Here is a 24,944-nt window from a genome sequence, read left to right on the forward strand (position 1 = left end):
GTTTTGATGCTAATCTTCATGTGTGAATTTTTTTTTCCCTTTGCAGCACCAATGTGGTTATGAATTATTCAGAAATAGAGTCTAAGGTTCGAGAAGCAACCAATGATGATCCATGGGGACCTTCAGGGCAACTCATGGGAGAGATTGCCAAGTAAGTGATAATTTGGTTCAGTGATGAAGAAAAGAAAGGTGCATTTTATACAGGAGTGTGACATTTGCTGCTAAATCAACTCTGTGGTATGCTGCCTGATAATGCTGAAAAGTTGCTGTAAATCAAGTCTTACTTTCTTAACACATAATCTTATAATATATTGAAAACTGTCAAACAAAAATGAAGTCAAAGTCTTTTTTAAGATCTTGATTTTTATTTATGGAGCCTCATAATTCTTTCAATATATCTGCCTGTTTTGGAATGCTTATTTTCAAACTGCTTTCTTGTGACTTTTCAAAATAGAGAAAACCATGTCACATTCTTCCTTGAACTTTTTTTCTGGTAACAATTAGCTTGGAAGTTGCATGCTTGACTAGTTGCAGTGGTTATTAGAGAATTATGTTAAACATTACCTTCGTTATAAATTAGTGAAGGTTCTTTTACTGCCTCAGATTTTTAGAATTACTTATTTCTTTTGTAGTGCTGGCATGTAAATTACTTCTATATGAGTAAGAAAGAGGGATAGCTTTTTCCCTCATCAAATGTGAATGGGCTTAGATCAAGTCTGCCATCTACTGTCAGCCCTGAGTCTTAACAAGCCAGGGCCCCAAACCACGGTGACTAAAATTTCTTTACTCCTTTTGTTTAATTCTTTAGGGCAACGTTTATGTATGAACAGTTTCCAGAACTTATGAACATGCTTTGGACTCGAATGCTGAAAGACAATAAAAAGAACTGGAGGAGAGTTTATAAGGTGTGTATGTATATGAGCTGGAAATATTCAAGACTTTGTGTTGGGCTATAAAGGACATAATTCTTGTTGCTTGTATAATGTGCTGATGTAGTGTCTTGTTTAGATACTGCTGTATCACTCCACTAGCAACCTGTAATTTCTTTTCCTAACTGCTACTGAAGTCAAAAGATGTCTTTCTAGTGCTGTATATAAAAGAAACAAAATTTCTGGGTTTAGAAGTGTGTCTTAAGATGCTACCTAATGAACATAATAAAGCAATTACATTTTGCTGATATTCAAGTATTGGAGTAGCATTCACATTTTGAATCTACCCAAAGGAGTTGTTACGGTGCTCCATGAGAAGTAGATAAGAAGTTATTGTGCTGTGGGGAAAATATTTTGGAAGGAACTCAAGAATACCTGAAATAAAATGGAAACGAATCTTAATTTTATTTCCATTCATAATTCTCTAAAAATAGTAGCTTTGAATGGACCAGATTTTCTTGCAGATCTTATAGGAGGTTTTTATGTCCTACTTGTGATCTGGAAAAAGAAGTGAATCATTTGCATTTTTCCTGTCTTTGCTTAATTAACACTGTAGAGAAACTTTTTGCTTAAGATTATCTCATGCTGCACTTAAAGTGGTGTTCAGTGTTCACTGAATTATGCAAATATAACCTCATATTTTAGATGTGTATTGGACTAGCTTATATTTTTGTTTTCCTTGATGCCAGGATTGTAACAAGACAGAATTAATTCTAAGGCATGGCTTGTGCTTTTCACAGGTTCTTGATGTTTTGTATTCATAGTAATTGTTTTCCCTGACGTACAATATAAATTAATATTTAATGCTACCACACATAGCTACTTAATGTTATAAAGACTGCTTGGAATTACTTAATCAGGTTTGGATAGGTTGAAATATAATGATAGTTTTAGCTGATAAAGGAGATACTTTGAAGAAAGAGAATGTATTCTTTTTTTCTAGATACAAATCCTCAACATAAAATTATAATTAAAGTACTACTTAAACTTCATTTATTTTGTTGCTTGCTTAAAATTGTCCTGAAATGCAGTTTTGTATATCCATTGTATCCTGCAGAAGGCTTCTTAAATTTCTGTAGGAGTTACTTTTTGGCAAAACCATTGGAAAATTGTGTGCAAAAGAGGCAAAAGAAAGTGCTTTGTTTACCAGGGTTAACTTTTTCTCTTACATTGCTACTGCTATATTTTAAAATCAGCAGTAGCTGATGAAAGTAACTACTTGTGATTTAGTAATGACAAATTAGAGTTTCTCAAGTACAGTTTTGATATTCTAAAGAGCAAAAGGTGCATGTGGGGAAAGCGTGTTTTTTCTGTGTGAACCCATATAATGAGCATTTATTTAAAAGGGGAAAGTCTTATTACTTACTAATTTGGGGAGGGGGTAGGTTTGCTTTTCTATTGCAGCTTTTCTTTTCTTATCCTTTAAAAAAGATAGAGCTTTTGTTCATACAATCATAAGGTGCTTTGTATTTTTATAGTCTTTGCTGCTCCTAGCTTACCTCATAAGGAATGGATCAGAGCGTGTTGTTACAAGTGCCAGAGAACACATTTATGATTTGCGATCCCTGGAAAATTACCACTTTGTAGGTGAGCAATAGAAAAATCTTATAAGCAAATTAAAACAGTAGTTGGAGTTGTCAGTCACCTGAACCAGTTTAGAAGCTTCCCCAGTCTAATTAGAATGTGACTGTTGCCAGTTGTGTGAAGAGTGCAGAATCCAAGACGTGGGACCCTAGAGTATTAATTAGTGAAGACAAGAACTTGCAGAAAAGTCTGGCTAATAACAACAGAACCAACACAACATGAGTGTTCGGGTTTATATTAAAATATGCACTAGAGACTGGTCCCCTGTGGTGTCCGTAAAGGAATAGCTTTAATCATATGGGAAGAAAAGGTTAGAGCTCCAAAACATACACATCTGTTTGAAGCTGGGTTTTTTTTTAACTCCCACCAAATAATATTTACAGTGCAAAGGCAGCAAGGCCAGTGTGTGTTTTGAATGTGAAAAAGGCTGGGAAAGGAGCACATTTAGCTTGTAGTGCATCCCAACTGAAAGCTGGTTTTCGAGAATTCAGTTGTGCAGTAAGACTGAGTTTGTGCAGTTAAACTTGCAAAACTGTACTAAAAAGACTGAGAAAGAGATGTTGTATTTGGAAGGGTTAAAATTGTTCCATTGAAGAATATAATTTCAGTTTCAATCTCTTGTTAATCTTTTAAATGTTTCAGCAGCAGTGAGATGTTTCTAAATACACCGTTCAGGAAAATCCATTTATCTAAGGATGAACATTTGTGCTGAAACAAAATATTTGGTCGGTCTCTTTTAAAGAAATTAGTGGACCTCAGTAAGCATAAGCTGTTTCTCTGACTGTTGTGTCTGTAATTCAGATTGCTCAGTTTGATGTTCGGTATTACTGCCTCTGATTAATTTTTTTCTCTTCCCCCCCCCCCCATCCATCATCTCTGTCCTGTTTTACCTATACAGATGAAAATGGCAAAGACCAGGGTATAAACATACGCCAGAAGGTAAAGGAAATGGTTGAGTTTGCTCAAGATGATGATCGACTTCGGGAAGAGAGAAAGAAAGCAAAGAAGAACAAAGACAAATACATTGGGGTTTCTTCGGACAGTGTTGGAGGGTTCAGATACAGTGAGTACTAGGCTTTCTTCGTCAAGGATTGACCATCTTTTAACTTGGCTTGGATAATACAAATAATGTAAGGAATTTCTAAGATGCTCCTGTAGGTGCTTTTTTCTTTATATTTCTTTAACTGCCAGTGTTGCTGTTATAAAAGAATTCTTGCACGTTTTCCCCCACATAAAGATTTTTACAGTAATTCATTTAAATTTGTAAGTTAGTTTTTTTCTTTTTACATTAAAAACTAACTATAAACTTATACAAATGACAATGCATTGGCTTAGCCAAAACTTAGCTGTCTCTTTTTTATTCATAGGCAGAGTCTCCTTGTGAAATGAATGCTGCTGTAGCAGAAATAGATAAATAAATGCCCTCATAAGTAAGGGTTTCTTAGTCAGTCTTAGAAAGTGATGACACTTTCCACCCACTACAGCACAAGAATTGCTTCACCTCCTCCTTCCTGCCAACCTCCTTTAGAACCTTTTTAAATTTGTGTTAGGGCTTTTAGGGCAGTAGTAGTGTTTGGGTGAAACAATAGATATATGCCCTTAAACTTTTTTGGTTTCCCAAGTAATAGTGTTGGGACACTTGAAAGATATCTGGGTATTAACTGTATGGATTCTGATGTCTGTCAGATCTGACTTCAAATGCATGCACTAAGTACTTTGTAAGTGGTGGAGTTTGTATTTCAGGAATTTACCAATACAGCTGTTCGTGTCTCAGTTTGTGTGTTTAAAATCTAAGTTCCTTTATTTAAAAACATTCATGCACAAAGTGAAAAGTAAAAACCAAGCCACTATCCAAATGCTGTTGACAGGTAGCCTGATGTCCCCTTGCTTTGGAAACAAATTCACCTGTTTTGCTGAGGTGACCAGTGTGCTTCGTGTGTGCACTGAGTTCTGTTAGACTATTTGGATCTTCGGTATAGTGTGTTTGTAGGATCTTGGCCTTGGAGGATGTAATGCCATCAGCTTGATTCTGTTTGTAGAGGACACAGTTTTCCCTGAAAGCCTTGGCTAGATAAAGGCACACAACCAGCACTATGTAAGTGTTCGGCTTCCTTCTTGCTCCCCAGTCCCTGCCATAATGTATAGCAGGGATCTGAGCTTGAACTGTTTTTTTATGCCTGATGTATCCCAGCATATGTCGCCCATGATCCAGCTGTCAGTCTTGAGATGTTTAGCTGTATTTTCTTTGCCTTGAGTAACTCCTTGGCCGCTTTTCTTAAGGGATGGGTCACAGAGTCACAATGGCACATGGCTCTGGTTTGCTAGTCAGTGACTTCTTGGAGAGAAGGGGCTGATACAAGATCTGAGTAGTAACTGTAGGATTTAAACCTCACCTGTCTGTCTCTGGTGCTGCGTATGTTTTTTACTCTTCACTGTGAGCCTTAAATTTAGATTTGCTCTCTTCTGGTTTTGACAGGTTACTTATTTTGTTCCTCTGTTCTCCCTTTTCCTCATATGCAGTTGTTGAAAACCTCTATCTCCATGGCAGGATATGTCTAGTTTTATTATATTCTTTTAGGCTTTTGCTACCTGCTTGGAATTCTGGTGATTCTTTTCTAAGAAATACTTGTGAGTCACTGCATTTGTACTTTAAGTACGTGTCCTTCTGTTCTTTCACTGAGCTTATCTTTTGACTAGCTCTGTACATTCGTGGTCTCCCTGTATGCTGGGTAGAACTCTTTGTCCATATGCTCTTTAGTTATCATTCAAATTTTTTAATTTAAAGGAATATCTCCGTTGGCATGTATTTAGTTTTAATAGTAAAGGATTTTTAATTATCTCTTCAGTGAGTAAGGTTAAAATAATAATCTTTGTAGCGGCATAAAACAAACTTTTCCCAGGTCAGACTTGTCATCTAGAAAATTGTAGTTGTTTAAATCTAAAGTGCTTGTATTTTCAGGGTTTTCCTTAGCTCTTTTTGTCCTGAAAATACCGAGTTCTTGAGGTTTTTTAATTTACTTCAAGATTCCTGTTGCACAAGGAAACCTAATACTGGATTTTATGTTAAAACTCTTGAGAGCCTGGCATGAACTGAAATAAGGACATTTTATTCTCCCGCAACATTTAACAGCAGTATGTTTCTTAGCAATGTCTTCTTTTTCAGTGATAAAGATATCGCTGACTCTCACTGATTTGCAACAGGTTCTCTACTTTGTAAAAGTTTGCCTATCCTTTATGGATCTAAAAAAATACCATTGGAGGCTTGCACTTATATCTGCAGTGAGAAAATACATCCTCCTGTATGTGATAATATTGGACAGATATAGCTCAAATTTTGCACCTTGTAGTGCTGGAATCTGTCATTTGATTAAAAGTGGCTTAATTGAATTAACATCAAGATTACAATATAATTCGCATGTAACTTGAAATAATGACTTTTTCACCATTCTTCTTTTGTGCTACTAAATATTACTCAGCTTAAGTAAATATATATTGGGTTGTTTTATATGCCTGTATTTTCTGATATAAGATCACAATACAAGTTAGTAATGTGTACTGTGTTTCTGGTAGTTAAGTCTTTAAGTGTTGTGTTTTTTCTTTTAAATTAAACTTAAGTTGTCTGAGTGTGTATAAATAAACCTAGCTTAAGTCTTTTAAGCTTTATTAATGAGATTAATAAGCAAATATACTTTTTTCAAGTAAAACTTGGTTGCTAAGCTAAGATACCAGTATGGATGTCTTGAATACTTCATTTAGGCGGAGCAAAGATTTTTGATTTTTTGGTAACAGTGCTTAGTAAAGATGCTCAGGGTACTCAGTGGCTGCTGAAATGGTGAGTTGCTTTATTGTCTTTTCCTCTCTTTAGAAGGTTTTTTCACTCACAGTGTGGAGAAGAAAGAACAGAAATTTATGTGTTGCACACTTACATCTTTCCATATTTTGGTACTACACTTCTATGTGCTCAGGAATGTCAACATATAAAAAAAAACACATTGATTTACTTCTGAGCACACAGCTTGGCCAAGAATGGGATATCATGTATTAAATGCCTGTTACAGAACTGGCACATCCTGTTTCTGATAAGCTGCTTATGCAGCCAGGGTTGACTTTGCCTCTTGTGCTTCTCCAGCAGAGTCCAGCAGTATCTTGATGTGCTGTGCTGTGCAGTGCATTAAGATTGTATCATTGTCATAAACAAAAGTCTTTGAATCTGCATTCCTGCCACTTAATGATTGGCATTACATGCTGTGCCTTGCTATAATAGTGTTGATTCAGCACTGTGGGAGCTTTCAGTTTGCTTTGAAAACTTGTAAGGTTTATGCATGTAGGTCAGGGGGGCTTGAGACTGGTTCCAGAAAGACCACAGGCATTTTTTTTCTTGTTATCTTTAATATGTCTTATCTTAATGACTTACACAGGTGAAAGATACGATCCTGAGCCCAAGTCAAAATGGGATGAAGAATGGGATAAAAAAACCACTTTTCCATTCAGTGATAAGTTAGGTGAGCTGAGCGACAAAATTGGAAGCACGATCGATGATACCATCCGCAAGTTCCAAAGGAAAGATAGAGAAGACTCTCCAGAAAGGTGCAGGTACTAAGTTATTTTAACATTAATTTATTCTATGCAATTGCTATTATAAAGCTCTTCAACATTGCTAATTATTAGTGATAATACTCTCATTCTTGTCTGTCTGGAAGCATGTTTGGGTTCAGTATCTGCTTTCTGGACTTCATTTACAGCCCTTACTGGCCTTGGGGAATAATGGAGCTCTGTCAGTGGTTAACTGCTCTTGGCTGTCTTCCATTACTGCCCCTAGCTTAGCTGCTGGCAAAGCAGGGGATTTGGCTGAAATTTCCTAAGCTTTTCCTTGTCTCAGCAATTCGGTGGTCTCCCTTGCACCAGTGCACTGGAAGGAACTGGAACTGCTGGAAGCAAGGAGCTGGAGGCTGCTGCAGTTACTCTGAATGCTGAAGTGCCAAAGAGGAGAGAGATGTAAAACTACTTAGACCTACCTTCACACAGTGCTTTTTCCCTGAGCTGATGTCAGGGATTGCAAACTGAAGGTGACTTATTTAAAACCATTTAAAAAGTCAATTTCAGTTGAACCTCCTCAAGAAACTTGTATGTTACATGTGGCCATTAAATTTCTTCAGTAAGGAAGAACACCTGCCCTGCTTTGCCTGCAGAAAGAACTGCACATTACGGTTCAACAGGTCCATTGAATTTTACTGTCAGGAGATCAAATCCATACTTAACAGAATCTGAAATTGCTGTAGAGAGAGCGCTCAATAATTCCCTTTTGGAAAACAAATTTCAAATTTGCACTGAGATTTGATTAATTTTTTTTTATAGGAGTATCTTCAGGTAGCAATTACACATGCATTTTTATGTATGTGTATATAAAAAGTACACATGCACACACCCAGATGGCACATATTACAAAATTCAAGCCATTTTGCACAGAAACAAAATATAATGGTAGTATTTCTCAGAAAAGGAGAGTGTGGTGTCCTTGCTAGGGCATTAATAAATAATAAAACTGGTATTCTTTGCACACATCAGGGTTCCCTCTTAGAACATACTATCAATAGACTACAAAGAGAAGGGATCAGAAGAAAGGTAAACAATTTCAATTTTAACAATGGTATATTGCTGTGTGCTTTTCTGTACTTACCTTTCAAAAGCAACTTGTCACATGACATCTGGAAAGCTCACTATCCATATTTCATGTAGACGATATGCAGTGGCCATTTTTTATCTTACTTCCTTTGCTTTATTTCTGAGTGGCTCTTGGTCTTGTGCTCGGTAACTGTCGGGTGCGGTATTTGTCTAGAAATTAATTTATGGAAGTAATAAACTCGGAACTTGAAATAAAAGGAGGAAATTTTTTTGGACATACATGAGCAAAACCAATTGGGTAGTTGCAGGCTACCCTGCTATAAGAAGGAATCCAGCAGTATGGCTTCTCCAACATTGCTTTGGCTACCAGCCTGAAATTTCCTTGTGGCTTCTCTTGGCATGGTGATTAGACAATGTGGAAGATTTTTTTATCAGTGTTGAAATGAAGGGGTTTCTTCCTACAGAAGGATCTAAGAAGATTGTTAGGTTATAGGATGTCTATTTATGCTTAAAAATACTGTAAATACAAACCTCATTGATGTTGTATTAACGGAATACTGTATTTAGATGTTGAAACTGAAAGAAACATGGAATTCTAACTATCATGTGACTTAAGCTCACAACAACATAACCTTCTCTTGTAAATGCATCATGGAATCCATTCATTTGTGTTTTCACACTTAAGCAGTTTTTCTAAAAAAAAAAAAAAAACAAAAGAAGCTTCCAGAAATTTACTAGTTTATTTGTGGCTGCTGCTATATAATGACATTAAGTTGCCTTTTTCCTTGGAAAAGTGTCTAAATGGTGATAGTTGCTCAGCTGGCAAATCTGCTGTTGTATGTTCTATTGTTTCTATCTTAATAGCTTTATAAATCATTATTACTTTAGTATCGTAAAGCCAATAAATGTCTTGAAGCACAAAGAATAAATGACTTGCGTATCTTCACAGTGGTTAACGGAATTTGGATGACACGATCTTTACCTCCAATATACACATTAGGAGAACTTGGCCAAAGTTCTAGATTATTGACTCTACTTTCAAAGCTTGTAGTTTGCATGGAAGAGAATAAAAAATGCTTGAAGTAACCAAGAGCTTAACCTGTGCTATAGCTGGCTTGACAGTAGATTTCAGTGGACATGCAGCTCACACAGCTAACTGGAGAGAAGCCTAGTCTGCTTTTTTTTTCTTGAGAAGAAAAATGTTAGTACTGTGGGGCAATTGGATTTTTTTCCTGAAATATATCCCCTTGGAAGTAAATACCAGAAACAATACCCCATGGGGTGGGAAAAATCTCAGTTTTTCTTTCATAGCGCTTGTTAGTTCTTAGGTGAATAAACCAGTTGCTGCTCTGAGTCAAGCCTTGTGTGCTGGAGTTGTATTTTCTAAAATACCTGCAGGTATACAGAGTATCTTCTGAGACACTACACTTTTCTTCATAAGAATTCTTAAAACTCTGTCAGTCCTTGTTTCTCCACTATTCAGAAAGGTTGATGCAGGTAATGGAATAGAAAGGAAGCAAAGCTTTTAGTACATCTGAAAAAGGATGCAACGGCCATGTTTAAAGACAAATTCCATGTAAAGGGTTACAGGGTCAGTAAACTGTTTTTATTGTCTTAAAGAATGTTAAAAAATACCCAACTCAAAACACAAAATGCACCCCACAAAAACCTTAAGGCAAAGCAAAAAGCATGTATCCAGAGTTTAACTTCTGGAAGTTGCAACCATGTACTTCCTTTACAGGAGTCTTTTTAATTATTTGTACAACGGTAGCTATAATTTTTGGTTTTAAGTTCGCTCTGCAATTCTCAGGTGAAGCACTGCAATTTACTGCTGTGAGCACAGTAAACACATTTAAAGGGAACATTAATCTGTACTTTTTTTTCTTTGTTAACTTGACCATGAAAGAAAAATAAAGAATGGATCTCATGAGACAGTTTGGAAGCAGTACAGGTTGTCATAGAAAATTGAGGATAGTAATATTTGTCCTGCTTTCTGGCATATATATTTAATTTCTTTTCTCAAAAGCTTTTAGACATTTATTTTGCTGTAGATCATCAAAGACTTACTTTTTTTCATTTCTTACATTAGTGAGATTGATCTCTACCACTTCTGTAGCAATAGCCCCATTGATTGGACTTTGATGTTTGTCAAACACTTAACCCACAGAATGTGTACATGAACTAGGCACATTCTGTAGTAATGACAAGAGATACACTGCAGCAGGTTTTAAGGGGCTGAGCCTCAGCTGTGATTGGCATGGTCTGAGATATTTTCAACATGCATCTAAAAGGCAACATTTTCCACATTTCTCTGAGGCTTTTAGGATGGATGTACCATGTACACCATGCTACTGTGCAGATCAGTCTTCTCTGGAGCTCATGTTAAAATCCTGATGTCACAAATGAAAATGAGGCTAGTGGTCTCTGTATTTGTGCACATAGGTAGGCTATCTGTAGAAACCCAGAACTGAAACAGCAGGAGACAGTTGTGCAAGTCAGGGTTGAAGTGCTTTGGAAGGATGAGGTTAGGAGATGCCATTTGAGCTCACTTGTCCATGTAAGGCTGGCTCAAGAAAATGCCAGTAGTCACTTGGCTGGCCAGCAGCTGTGATGTATTTCTTTTACAAATAAAAGATTTAAAAAGGGAGAGAGCATTTATATTCACTGATGTTAATGAATTGAGCCATCCCCAGTGGCGAGTAGGTAATATGCATAGAGGAAATGACACACACAATGTATTCCAAGAAGCCCACTATTGTTAATAGAGAGCAAAGGCTACCCTCCAGAGTATACTGCAGTTACTGTCATATTCCCACTGACAGAGGCACACTCTTTCTTAAATTTTGCAGGTTTAGTATTCTAATGCATTATTAAAATGTAAAAACCCTTCCACTTTCAACTCTATTGCTAAGGGAATTACTATTTCAAAATACGTTTCAATAAATTTAAGCTTTCTCTAAAGCAGTTTTCACTGTTATGCACAAATCTTACCTTGATGGTAAGATGACTGCTGGGGGGGGGGGGGGGTGTGTCAATTGATTTGTTTGTGAAAGACTTAAAATACAAAAGCAAAAAATGTAACAGATTGAACAAATATCCCGCAATAACATCTAAAAAGTTTTCACCTGAAGCAGTGACCAATATCACTGCATTGCATAAATCTGTAAGCATTCTTTTTCCACAAACATTTTAAAGAATCTGAAAGGCAGTTTCTCTGGAATGGAATTCTTGAAATCCAAATGGTAGTACCTGTGTTTGGTTCACTGCTTTCTGTCTCTTGGTGTAAGTACAGAGCAGATCCGCCAACTTAGGTTCTTGTTACTGAAGTGTTATATAATATGTGGAGGAGTTCCTGTCAGAAGGTAATTAAATGTTCTGGATTTAAACACTGATTTCCTATTATCCTTTGCTGTGGACTTGCAGTCAGTGTATAACAAAATAACTTTCTTTTCTTCGTCCCTTTTGTACAGTAGGTGTAATGCCATGTCATGTTGATGCATTAGGTAAGGGTAAAGTGTTTCCTTTCTGAAATGTAGGAAGAAGCAATATTTTCATTATGAATCATTGCTACAAGGAACTACAGTAACCAAAATTCTTGTGGCTTAAGCCAAATGTTTACAGAGTTAACTGAGAAGTCAGTCACAAGTGGTATTCTATTGCTTTTGTTTTTCTAGTGACAGTGATGAAGAAAAATCAAGACGAGGTAAATCTCCCAAAGCTGAGTTTAAAGATGAAGAGACTGTGACAACAAAACACATTCATATTACACAAGCTACAGAAACTACCATCAGACACAAACGCACAGCAAATCCTTCAAAAACAATTGACTTGGGAGCAGCAGCACATTATACAGGAGATAAAGCGAGTCCAGAACAGAATGTTGATGCTCATACTGCACAGCCTACAGCAAAGGTGAGACCATAAGAGAGCACAATAAAACATGATTTTGGAAACAGTTTTCTTCTGACCTTTGAGACAGTTTCTAGTTTAGGGTATAAGTTCTGTTATACAACCTTCAAAAATGTTTAGCTGGGGCTTTCAAAGGCTGTGGAACCATTTGATTATAATTAATTGTTTGATTGCTTTAAGATGCAGAATTTTTAAAATCTAGTCACTACCATGGTGTACTCTCTCCAGAAAAGCAAAAAGAAAATCTTGGCCTGAAATGTGAAGGATTATCTGAACCATCACACTTAACAAATTCTTCAGTTATGATAAAAGAAACCTGAGTCACTGGCTTGTCAGTATTTGGTTTTAAGCTTAGCCACGTTTCAGTGATTGTTGCCTTCAAAGATAAATCTGCCATCTCTCCAGAAAACAAAAAACAACCGCAAAGCCACAGAAAACTTCTCAGAGTCATGTAGGATGAGTAATGACATCATGAGATGAGATCCGTTGTGTTATTTCTTCTTCAGGCTTCTGTACCCTCTGGCAGCAAGTCATCCAATGACCTGCTTGATCTGTTGTTTGATGGAGCTAGCCAGCCAGTTTCAGCAGGTAGGCATGTCTTGGCTTTATTTTCGTAATGCATATTTTGAACCAATTCTGAGGATAAGCTTGTTTGATATATTGATAGAGTAGTAGGTAAATTGAGAAATGAATACTCAAAAAATTTAGAGCTGCCTAAAATCTTTCGTGGCAGGGGTAGTGTATGTGCTATTGCATGGGACCAATAAATGTTAGCAGCACAAAGATTAATTGTCAGATCAGTCTGTCAGAAACTGTCTTTGTAATACAGTTATTTATAATTAACTCTAAAAGCAAATGCAATCCATTCACATTCAGACATTTCTCCTAGTGCAATTCAAAGGCTAGGCAGCTGGAGATGGATGATCTTCATATAAGCTTTCATCTAAAGTATATGGCAAACTTGTTTCTTTATTCTGTTTTGGCACTTGGTTGATCCCAACCCTAATACCAAAAAAGACATTGCTACCTAAAAGTAAAATTACTCATTGTAAAACATGTCCCTTCACTTAGTAAACACGCAGTTAAATTTTAAGTCCATTAACCTTCACAAGGAGTTACGCTCTCAAAACGCAGTTTCTTTTCAGGAGTATGTTTAAATGTTAATGTAGTGCATGCAGGATTGATAAAGGAGTTCAGGGGTTTGGTGGTTTACTTTTCAAAACCTGTAACTTTAAAGTGCTTTGTTGTGCTTACAGGTTCTCTGTATTGACAGATTTGATTGTGGCTAGCATAGCTTAGAAAAGGATTTCCATGCACTTACAGTCTAGTGGCACAGTTGGGAGAGAATTTTTATTTAAAGATCACACTGAAAAGCAAATAAAATACGAGCATGTGCATTTTTATAGATAGAAATGTTTCATGTGACTTCATTAGAACTAAGCAACTTAGATCGTAGTCACATTGGTTGTAGAAGCATATGCGTGTATCTTGGGAATGAGAGATACTCAGCCTCATTTTCTATTTTAAAGATAATATGCAGTCACAGAGGCTGTGCCAAAAAAAATCACAATCCAGAATGGCTGGAGGCCTTGTGTGGCAGGGTAGCCGTGTTCATGTGTATGCAAAGACTACTCTTACTTCTGTCTGAAGTGATGCTGCTTCCGGGGGTATTGTAGTGGAACTCCTGTAGTGTATCACACTAGGTATTTTTATTATAATGTATTAAAAAAAGCCAGTATTATGAGTAGTGTATGACACAGTTCCTTTCATCACTTGGCTACCAAAATGCTACCTCTGAAAGTATTTAATAGAATATAAAATACATCAGAACTCAGTTGAATGGGTGGGAAATTGTCATGGTAATTTAGTATCAGGAATCTGTCTTAATATTTTCTTTCTTATTTCTGGTAGATCTTAAAAACTTTATTCACTCTTAGTTTTTTTGGAAAATAGATACATTTTTATATATCTGGTCTGAAATATGTGTTAATTCCTAATGGTTAAGAAATAAAAGTCATTTCATGCATCTGTGCTTTTATGCACAAATCCCCTCATATTTAAGGAACAACTTACTTTGCATTTGTATCTATTTTATCAGCTTCATATACAAAGGTGTTCATTGTATGCTGGAGTTACTACAATGCTATGGAATTTTAAGATCCTGGATCAGAACCACTACCCCAAATCAGTACTGAAACTTCTATGCAGTTAATGCAGGAAAATATACTGGAGCCTTTTTTTGTTTATTTATATATATATAAAATGTTTTTATTTTTATGTATATAAATTAAATCACATTAAGAATAGATGTTTCCACTTCAAAGTGAACCTTCCTATTTTTCAAACAGAACTGTGGCAGCTTCCATATTATAGTGTATTTGAATCTTTCATCAGTTTGGTTCTTTGGTGTAGGAAGCCTTTTTTCTTTTTGCCTTTTTTCTTCTCTTTCCAAAGCAGCATTTGGAAATGGTATTGAGAAGAGGCATATTACCAGCTGGTCCTGCTAAATAACCTCTTTGCTGACCTGGGAAGGCAGATGGAAAGGGTTCATTTGTAGTGACAGATCTCGCATGGGAATCTTTGAGGATAGCTCATGTTGAGAAGATTAGCACTGTCCTTCACGTGCAGGTCACTTGTTACGACCACTGTTCCTTGCAGCACAGGGTGTGGGAACATTCCCAGTGTCAGGCAAGACACAGGGAAAGGGTCAAATGCAGCCTTTGATCTATCCTGTGAAGGAACTGGCAGGGAAGTCATGTGAATTCAGGGAACTCTGAATCTGCTTATCTATGTATTTTCAGGTGCAGAGATGTGGAAGAAGGTTGGTGAGGCTTTGGGGGGAGGGTGTTACACATTACTAAAGCAGCACAATTTGTACATGAGAGGGGTGATTGGTTGCCATAAAGGAACAATCTGAGATGATGTAGAATCTGTGGTTAGACTTTCTGGAAGTACCATTTTAGTGTTAGGAGATGAGGTTCTTTAATCTTGGCTGGCGATACCTTTCTTTATAGACTTACAGCATTCAGTTTAAGCTCTGTCGTCTCTCTCTGGAATTCAGCATCATTTGAAAACAGGCAGTAGAGGAGCAGGAAAAGTTGACTTGACTGAAATTGTTAAGGGGTTATTTTGGGATTGAACCTAGTTCATTTTTAAAGTTAAATTAATCCCTAGATACTTTGTCATACGGCCCAGGATAACGGGCACACACGAGAGCGTTGTTTTTTTTTTTTTTGAGGATGTGGTTGAGAGTATGCTGTCTGTAACATTGTAACATTAATTCTGCACAGAAACTCTCAAACCATTAACCTGTTCTGAACTCTGTAAGTACACATGTTGAAAAAAGGAGAGTTGAAAATGTTCATTGCAGTAGGCAGAGTAAACATGATCAGAAAATGGTTTTGGCTTGATGTTTCACAGGCTTGTGTTAGCCTTTTCTGTCTCAGGCTGCAGTCAGTATAAAACTTGTATATAAATATATGTAAGATGCTTATTAGATCACTTCAGAATTTGTCTTGAAGAAATTTCTTCACTTTGTGTGAAATCTTCTCCCTCTTGAAAAAGTTGTAAAAGGTTTTCAGTAGTGCTGTGTTTCTGAAAATTCAGAGACCATCCTTGCATTCCCATCTCATGTCTTCTATCATATGCTACACGCTCAGCAAGAAAAGACATTTCCCCTTGGATATGAACAGTTGCCTTCCTGGCAGCATCTACAGTAAAATAACATTAAAAAGAAAAACAAGTACACATGTATTAGAAAGTGAATGGTTCCTTTTATTACTGCTAGCCATTTATTAAAAAGGAGATGGTTCTAGTTTAATTAACCCAGTTGAGAGTAGCAGATGGGGCAGAATGTCTTGCAGCAATAAGACAATTCAGAAATGGCACCAGATGTTGGAAGCTGTCCCTGGTGGTGTTTGAGTGCAGCACAGATGTTCCAGTCCCACCTGGCTAGTTTCTAAGCACTGCAGGCTAAGCAGCTGTGATGTAACCTATATAATGTACGCATAACACTAAAAGCAAAATAATTGAACTGCTGCAGCTTCTTCTAAGGGTGGGACTGCTTGGAGGTGAAATCTTTGAGGACAAACTATTAAGGTCAACTTCTCTTAGCTCTCTCAGGTCAGTGGAATACCTGCTTACAAGCAATATCAACAATTATTGGATGATTTGTTTTTTGTAAACTGTTTTTTAGTGTTTTTTTTTTAATAGCAGCTTTACAGTATGGTTCTTAGATCTTTCTTCTGGTTTTATACCTTGGCTATATTTTTTTAAGTGAAAAATTGTTACTCTACTGTATTCAGAAGTTAATAATTTATATGCCGCATACAAACGTCTGGTAGCAAAGCTTAATGTTCCTGCTGCAGAAAGGAAGCAAACTTATAAAAAAATGAACACAAATGCTAGCTCTGTCCTTGAAATCCCAACTCAAGATCACTGCAGAATCAGTCATGCTTTAAGTAACACAAAAACTAAATATAAGGCAACACATAATTTTTCACAATAAGCATAGTAAGTTAACTTTTCTACAATAAGAACATTTTATTTGTATGTATTATGCTTCCAAAGTCATAATTCTACAAACTGCCAAACTAGTAGCATCCCTCACTAGTTAAAAACCTGTTAATCTCTCTAAATCTATTTTTAGAGATAGCAAAAACTTGTGTATTTTAGGTCTTCCCTATGAAAACAAAATGGCAGGATCTGCAAGGCAGTTGGAAATAATCCAGTTTATTGTTGTATAAATATAGTATGGGGATGAACAGGAAAACCAGCACTGACTTACAGAGCAGAATCAATAAATCCATTGTGCCAAATACACAACAGCTTTTCTTTATAAATCCCACACGAAGTTGTTGCAATGGATCTTTGCACAATCGTGTAACAGCATTTGGCTTCCTTCTGTTTCTGGGTGGATCAACTGACCCATTTGGGGATTTGCTGATTTTAGTTCAGCTGCTGCTTCAGCAAGTTTCCCATCGTCACAAGGTAGGTTTAATTTACAGATTGAATTGTGGTTTAAGGGCAGAAAGAGGCAAAGAGATGCCACATGGTATTATTGAAAGTCACTTCCCTTTCCAGAGCAAACTGTGTTTATGTAACTGGACCACAAGTGCTATATTGAGTAAGGAAGATACCTACTGTTTGCACAGCACATGGCACATTGGACCTAAAACATTTTGTTAACTGTATTTCAGAAAATGTTAGTAGGAGTTACAAATATATCCCTGTTCATTAATAATGTAAGTATGTAATAAGACTTGAAATGTATCTCCAAGTCTAATTTCAAAATACACTGAAAGGTGATGTACCTTCTGGAGTGGGAAAGTAGAGCCTGAAATGAACCAAGTGTAGGTCTAAATCCTGTCTGAAGTGTTCACTAAGCAATTAAGAAGGAGCCTAGCACATCCCACTCTGAGCTGTGGGGAAGGAGCTGGATTAATTGGAGTTCCACAGTAATGAAAGCTTCAAGAGGATGGTATTTGTGTTTCAAAAATGATTGGAAAATTGTCTGTAGTGATTGGACCATTCACATTATTAATGCTCAGTCTTCCCACTGTTATCTGCAAGATTATTCAACTATTTTATCTGTAATAAAAAGCAGCCATTTTCTGATACTTCAACTAAGAGGTTACAAATCTTTCAGATACAGGTAGGTATTATATAAATAAAAGGTAGCTGGTCAGGTGGGATAAAAAGACTTTGGTGGGATAAAGACTTGCGGTTTACTTGCTTTTGATAACTCTGAACTGAAAAGTTCTCAGAAGGATTTTGTGCTGTTGTCTATATAGTTTCCAGACATATGCAGAGGGTCCATTGCTTTAAATTTTGATGGTATGGGCAGTACAGTAAATTAAAAGGATAAGTTGAACAAAACAAAAGCTGGTATCAGGTTCAAGGGAATATAGCATCCTACTCATGGAAGAAAAATACGAGTCTTTAAAGATGTCCTTAGCTCCCACATGTCATTGTTTAGAGACACACAATTACGTTGGCCATGTAAGATGACATAACCAGGGGAGCCTGAGACAGGCGATTTCCAAAGCTTCCAGTGATGTCTGGGTTTCTCTTGGAAACCTTAGTATTTTTAGGGGGATTTAGTTGAGTTATGCCTTCTGTATGCAATACAACCTCACTGATGGCTTTTGAAGTTGCGAATATGAATTTGCGAACGAAGTTGACCAACACTGTATTTCAGGTTGGCTAAATAAGAATATGAAACAGTCTTTTTCCCCTTTAGGAGAAGCCTGTTAGATGAAGGTTATCTAGGTCTTAAGTCAGGCATGAAGAAGTTCCTGCCAATCACAAAAGCAAGATTTTAGTAATGCTTGTTGGAACAGCACTCAGTTTTGGTCTTGCCTGGCTGCATGGCATGCAGTTTAGAGCTGTCGAGTATGCGTACAGTTGGCTCAGTGCATGCACAGCCATTTTGCCTGTAAACAGACAAGCTATTCCATAAGCATGGCCACCATCTGAAACATGTTTCCCTTAAAACTGGACTGGGGAAAAAGAAAATATTACTGGGAAGGCACTTAAAGCAATCATCTTCCTTTTGGTGGAGTGTTTGTAGGAGCCTGCAGTGCTACCCAAGACAAAACAATGCTGCAAACAAACGTGGGGTAAAGGGAGCTGGCTGGCTGTCTCTTGTGAAGTTAATTTGAGCAGTACTAGTATTTGGCTGGGGGTTCTCAGCCAGGGTTTAGAATTAAGACCAAAATAAGAAAAGAATAGCAAAGAAGTTGATCAGCAAATCTCCCTGCCAGCCAGCTTTTAGTCAGAATGCTTATATCTCTTCTGTTGCTTTGCTGTTTTGGGAAGGCTGCACTAGGCATGGGTTAGTTAGTACACCTTTAATTTGCTTGGCAGGAAAAAACTGCTCTGATTTTTCTACAGGCTTTCCTAGTCAAAACCAAGTTGTTTTCCAAACACAAAGCCGCCTACTATGCAAATAATTTCTGTGTTAATACAGTCTAAATTGATACAATCCTTTATCTGCATTAACATGATTAATCTATTCCAATCACCATTATGCAAGGGACAAGGAGTCTTGTGAAATGATTAATCATTCCTGAACAGCGTAAGCCCCTCTAGAAATCTTTTCCTTCTTGATTAATCATCTTTGAAGTTCTACTGAAGGGGCAAAACCTCATCCCTTTTACCCCCAGTTCCTTTATTGGTGCTCTGTGCACAGGTCTGAACACAGAAGGAGCACACTCAGCATTTACTTATCTATCAGGAATATTTAAAGTAGGTTTTAATTTTTAATATGTAATACTAATTGAAACATTCTAATATAGCCCCTCTTTGTGAGAGAGATCAAAGCAAATGTTCTGGTAGGGCCCTAAGCTAATGAATATTAGTCCACTTGATGCACTGAAGTTGTTGGCAATACTTGGATTCTCTGAACAGATTTACTCTCCTACTGTTCTTTAAATTCTAATGTATTGGTAAAGATAAAGATGACTAAAGCTTGAAGGTGAATTTTGATGAATACTTACAAGGAGTGTGAAAGACTGCTGCAGTTACCTTCTGAGTGGGTAGAATACATTTGTAGAAAATTGCTGTGGATGGCCCTTACAGAACTAGCATTGTGTAGGTTAGGAAGCAGCAACTGACACTAGATTCATCTGCCCCTGCTTTCCATTTGAGCCTTCATTTGCTTATAGAAAGAAATTCAAGGGTGATTTAGCTGTTCATTAGAACTCAAAGTTCATTTCGTATAGCAATGATGTTACTTTGAAGTAACATCTGAAGCAGAAGTACTAAAAGCATATCAGTGAGATAGTAGAAAAGCTGACCTGTACAATGGCCCAAACTTGGAACATCGTTCACTGTGTAGCAATGAGAGCTGTGTAAGTGGTTTTGCTTTATTTTTAGCATCCCCTGTATATGTTTTTGTAAGCTTTTCTTCCCCTATCACAGTAACCCTTTTCTTGTTAATAGAAAAACATGTGGGTTTAAGGGGGATAACATCTCCTCCCATTTGTCTCAAAGGGTATGACATGTTCTCAGTTCACTGGTTTGTGTCTCTGGACATCTGTGATCCTGAAATAGGTACCCTTGGAGTTCTCTACAAACAGCTTATTCTGTTAGGCTCTTTGCAGTACGATACAGAGCGAGCTGTAAATTGCTGTGTTTTGATTTCAATACTTGTCCTGGTATACTGAAATGAAACAAAGCTTAAGTGATGAACTAAGTTCAGCAAAGCTTCTGCTGAAAGAATTGCTAGATACAAGATTGCATTTCTGCTTCAAGCCAAGGCATTTAGTTCATGAATCAAATTTAGAAAACTTAATGTGTTTTACATGAGCACTTCATGGGATGGGAAGAAATTATTCCTTATCACTTCAAATAAGAATTTCCTGGCAATCTGCTTTCAAAGTTCTGGGATTTATTCCCCTCAGCATTGTTTTATACAAAGTACTAATTGTATACACCAAAGTTTGAAGTAGTTGTCTTTGCTTTATCATGAAGGAATTTGCTTTATCAGGTAGTTCATTCCTGATAACTGTACTCTCGGGAAATAAGTATCATCAAAGTTCTAGGCATTGTTTTGACTAGAGCCTCCAATCTACCCCTAAGTTCACTTTCAGTTGTGTTTCAGCTAAAGAAAACTTGTCCCTGCTTGTCTTGCATCCACAGGTGACATGTTATCAAACATCATTCTACTTTCTGTGCATGGGTGTTTCATATTTCCTTTGCTACCTTGTTAAAACTGTTGGAATATTCATGAGAAGGAATGATGTCCAGATGGAGGTTCTACCTGCAGATGTTAATGTGGACGGACACAGATCGACTCTCATTTGTTTCAGTTCATGGAATATGGCATTTGCTCAGTTCCTTTCTTGAAGTCTGTTGCCTGCCTTCTCTCTGTCTTCCTCTCACACTGTGGCCTTGCCTTCAGGTACAGCAACAAGTGGAAATGGAGACTTTGGTGACTGGAGTGCCTTCAACCAAGCTTCTCCTTGTCCCAGTGCTTCATCTGGAGAGCTCTTCAGCAGCACAGCACAGCAACCAGCTATAGAGCTCTTTGGTAGCCCACAGACAGCTTCAAGCCAGTCTCCAACTGCTTCAAATTCTACTGATCTTTTTGATTTGATGGGCCCCCCTCAGACAACCATGAAGCCTTCTCAGAGTATTAATTTCTGTATGATGACCTCCAATGCTGTAGGTATCAGTTTACCCATGTCAAGGTCACAGGTATGCTGCTATTTGTATGGTTTGCTAATGACCTTCCTCAGTTAATCTTTTCCCTTCTCCTTAACCACAGCATTGAAAATGAATCCGTTCCGCTCCTGTAACCCATACCTAGTGGCTTGGATGTTGTGGTCATTATTTTGTAAGAAAGTTTTGCCCAAAAATGTTTGAGCAGCCTCCTAAAAAGAAAAGGTTTCAGATGTCATTGAAAAGCCTATTTTAAGCTAGTCTTCTCTGAAGGGGTCCTCATTGCTCTATGAAGTGTTGCTGCTTTGTTGGGAAAGACTAGGCTCATATTTTAAACCTTAAAGCCATCCTCCACAGATGTTACAGGTTTCCAGTCTCAAGTAGGTGGAAGGGAGGACTGGTCTGTTCTCCAAAACACAGAAGTGCCTGCTTCAGTGGAGAGTGTTTCTTGGAAACCGTAACTGGTCAATTTGGTGTTAGGAGGAAAAAAAGTCAGTATGTCTGAGTTCAGAACTTGACTGCAAATGATCACTGTCATTCCACATACTGATACAGGAGCTTAATGCTAGCTTAGAAGATATTGTGCTCTGATGGCATAACAGCACATGGAAATACTGCTTTGGAAGAGCTTGATTTCATGGCTAAAAATCTCATTGCCTTTTTATTGTTTTGTTGCTATTACTTGTTGTTTAGTTCTGATTCCTGTTGGTAAGTTATTTCAAGCAGATCCCAACAAACTTTTCTTTCCTAGCCTCTGCAAAGCGTGCACACTATGATGCCGAAGCCTAACACTCTTTATAATGCAAGCACAGAGATGGTCCAGAAGAATGCAAGCAAAACTCTACCCTCAACTTGGTCAGATCCCAGTGTAAATATCAGTTTGGACAATTTAGTACCTGGGATGCAGCCTTCCAAACCCCAGCAGCCATCACTTAATACCATGATGCAGCAACAAAGTAAGTAATTATTGCACTGTTTTGCATGCAGAGTCCTGTATGTGTTTAGCAGGTTGTCCTTGAGATGGGGTGTTCTGAAAATTACTGTTTTCCTACAGTTAGTCGTAATTGTTTCTTAAACCGTTGCAATGGTTCTAACACACATGGTATTTTCTAAATGGAGACTGATATGCTAGGAAGCTGTTACCTGTGCATGTTTTTACTATAGAGTTTGTACCATTGCTGCATCTTGATTTCAGGCTTCCTGATCTCTAGAATATGCATAGTAGTGTGTATTGTTATAAAAGGCTACTTAAAACTCTCACAAAACTTATCTGAGTCTTCACACAGAAAGCAGGCACACAAGTGAAATAGCCACATTTCACATTTTTGGCCATCATAATCTTTCTTCACAGCAGTTACTACATGAGTTACTAAAAATACATGAGCACCTTCAGCATCAGATTCTGGGTAATGATTTTTGCATTTGTTCTCTTCTTTGCAGATACACAACAACCTATGAATGTCATGACTCAAAACTTCGCAGCCGTGAACCTCAGTTCTCCACCGAGCATAACACCTGTTCGACCCCAGACAAGCCCATTGATGGGAGGGCCCATTCCTGTGGGGATGGGAATGCCCAGTGTGATGTCAGGTACGATGGGAATGACCTCCATGGGACCCACGCCTATGATGAACCAGGGAATGATGGGAATGAACATGAACATGGGAGTGTTAGCTACAGGAATGGGTTTGACGGGCACAATAGGAATGGGAATACCCAATATTGCTATGACCTCTCTGACTCCTGGGACTGTACAACCCAAGCAAGATGCCTTTGCAAATTTTGCCAATTTTAGCAAATAAAGATTGTAAAATAAATCAAATAAAAGAAAATTAATACATGGGCAGATGGAATGAAGGATTTTTAGCTGCACAAATATAGCTGGGGAAGGGAAAACACTGATCAATACTGCTTTTTTTTATTTTCTTTTATCAGTTAAAGTGTCTACATAAAGAACCAAAAGCTATTTTCTAAGTGTTCAATAACTAGTGTTCAGATTCTGGAGAGGTGAAAGGTTCTTCTAAGGAACATGTTAGATGATTTTGCAAACTAATTTCTATTGAGACCATCAAAAACCTTTCCTACGTAGAAGAACCAGTTTTAACTTTGAGGCTTGATGGAAGGCTGGAAATGGGGTTTGGGTAACAATGTTTGAATCTAATTTTATACCTTTCTTTTTTCTTGAAGAGCTTGACTTTCTTTCCCCCCTCTCCCTGATCGCTTTGTCATAATTGGATCATTCCGTTTACTATCACAGAGAGTCCACAATTGAAGTCACTCAAGTACTAGGATCAGTTTTTTATAAGAATATATATTTTTGTCCAAAAAATGGCTTACATATGTGATTATGGCTAATTCCAAGGGACCTGGAATGTATATATACTTTTGCTAATATTCCAGCCACACTGCTATGATACCCAAATTTTTATTGTAAAAATCCTCTCTCAGCAATTTGGTGATCAAGATTTTTGGGGTCTTAACATGCTTCTAATGTTATAACTGATATCCAGTGCAAGTCTGGGAAAAGCTTTATCCAAGATCTGTTGGAAGGTTTCCTTTCAGAAAATGCACTTTCTTGCAGTTCTTTTACAGTGGCACTTAGCATCCTTTGTACCACCAGTATCCTTGTGGAGCCACTGGCTTAGGGCAGCAGCAGCAATCAAAAGGCAAAAAAACACTTTATTTTGCATAATGACAAAACCAGTAAAGGTGAATTACACTTCAATTATGTAATTCTATAAACCCACCTAACCCAACAGCATTGGATCTTGGCTTTTATACAACAATTATTGCACAGATTCTTTTGTGTAAATATGGCATTAGCAGCTGTGGAATCCAATAGAGGAGTAAAATATATATATATTAATAAAGGAAACCTGTAGCAGTCAAAAGATTTTACTGATTTACTGAAAACAAAAGAATGAATTAAGGTTTTGGGGGTTTTTGTTTTTCCTTCTGTAATTCTGCATTTAAGTTCACATGAATCATGATTCTAGAATCTGGAATACAAAGACATCGTTATATTCACAAGCCAGGAACATCGTTAAGAATAAGCACTATACTATAGGTATGAAATTTATTGCCTCCCTTTTCTTACGTTGGATTTCTTTTTTATTATTAAATTGATAAAACTTTGTTTCCATTGTATTCATAATGTTCTGTTATACATAACATTAAAATGTTCATTAAAATCAATGTTGGGCTGCTTTTCCTTTCATTCCATTTGACGTTTATGAGAGCATTTGGGGAAAAAAAAATAATTATAATTTGGGCAAAGTAATTTTTATAAATAATTTAAAATTGTTTAATGACTTCTTATCTGAAGCCTTTCCTATCTGCCTCTACTGTTAGGAATTAAAAATGAAGCAGGCAAGATATCCTGACCTGCTCCAGCCTTGCTAATGCTCCATCTACAACATTTCTAATTAGGCAGAAATTCATGTACTTCAGCTAAGTGGTAATGAAAAGTGATTCATTTGCTGAATAAGAGATGAGAGTGAGTGTAATTAGCTGACTGCGGTTTTTAATCTTTCAACAATTCAATGTGTTTAAATTAGTTTCAAAGAATAGGAGCTTTCAAGTGTTGTTACATCAAAGTAATCAAGGCAAGCTTTAACGGCTGAGTAGGAAAGATCGCTCTGGTTCCTGTTCTGAAACCTTTAAACTTATATGGAATAATCATCTTCAAAACCTCTGATTGTAACAGCTGGGAAGACTCAAACTGGTTCAATATAT

The 24,944-nt window shown here is 37.1% G+C and overlaps 1 protein-coding gene across 1 annotated transcript; it reads left to right on the forward strand.

The window, feature by feature from the left end:
- The first annotated feature begins 25 nt into the window (after window positions 1-25).
- CLINT1 (clathrin interactor 1) lies at window positions 26-24,404 on the forward strand. The gene is given in 12 exon segments (XM_061456801.1): window positions 26-151; window positions 809-905; window positions 2,408-2,516; window positions 3,412-3,576; window positions 6,932-7,106; window positions 11,810-12,047; window positions 12,551-12,632; window positions 16,933-16,974; window positions 16,977-17,033; window positions 20,950-21,245; window positions 21,961-22,165; window positions 22,650-24,404. Coding segments are annotated over 12 exon segments (1,920 nt in total). The 5' UTR covers window positions 26-59; the 3' UTR covers window positions 23,012-24,404.
- The last annotated feature ends 540 nt before the right edge of the window (window positions 24,405-24,944 follow it).

This window comes from Pezoporus flaviventris, unplaced genomic scaffold (assembly GCF_033815535.1).
Source record: "Pezoporus flaviventris isolate CSIRO_AGI_PZ_B2104156 unplaced genomic scaffold, CSIRO_AGI_Pfla_v1 ptg000023l, whole genome shotgun sequence".
Taxonomy (NCBI): domain Eukaryota; kingdom Metazoa; phylum Chordata; class Aves; order Psittaciformes; family Psittacidae; genus Pezoporus; species Pezoporus flaviventris.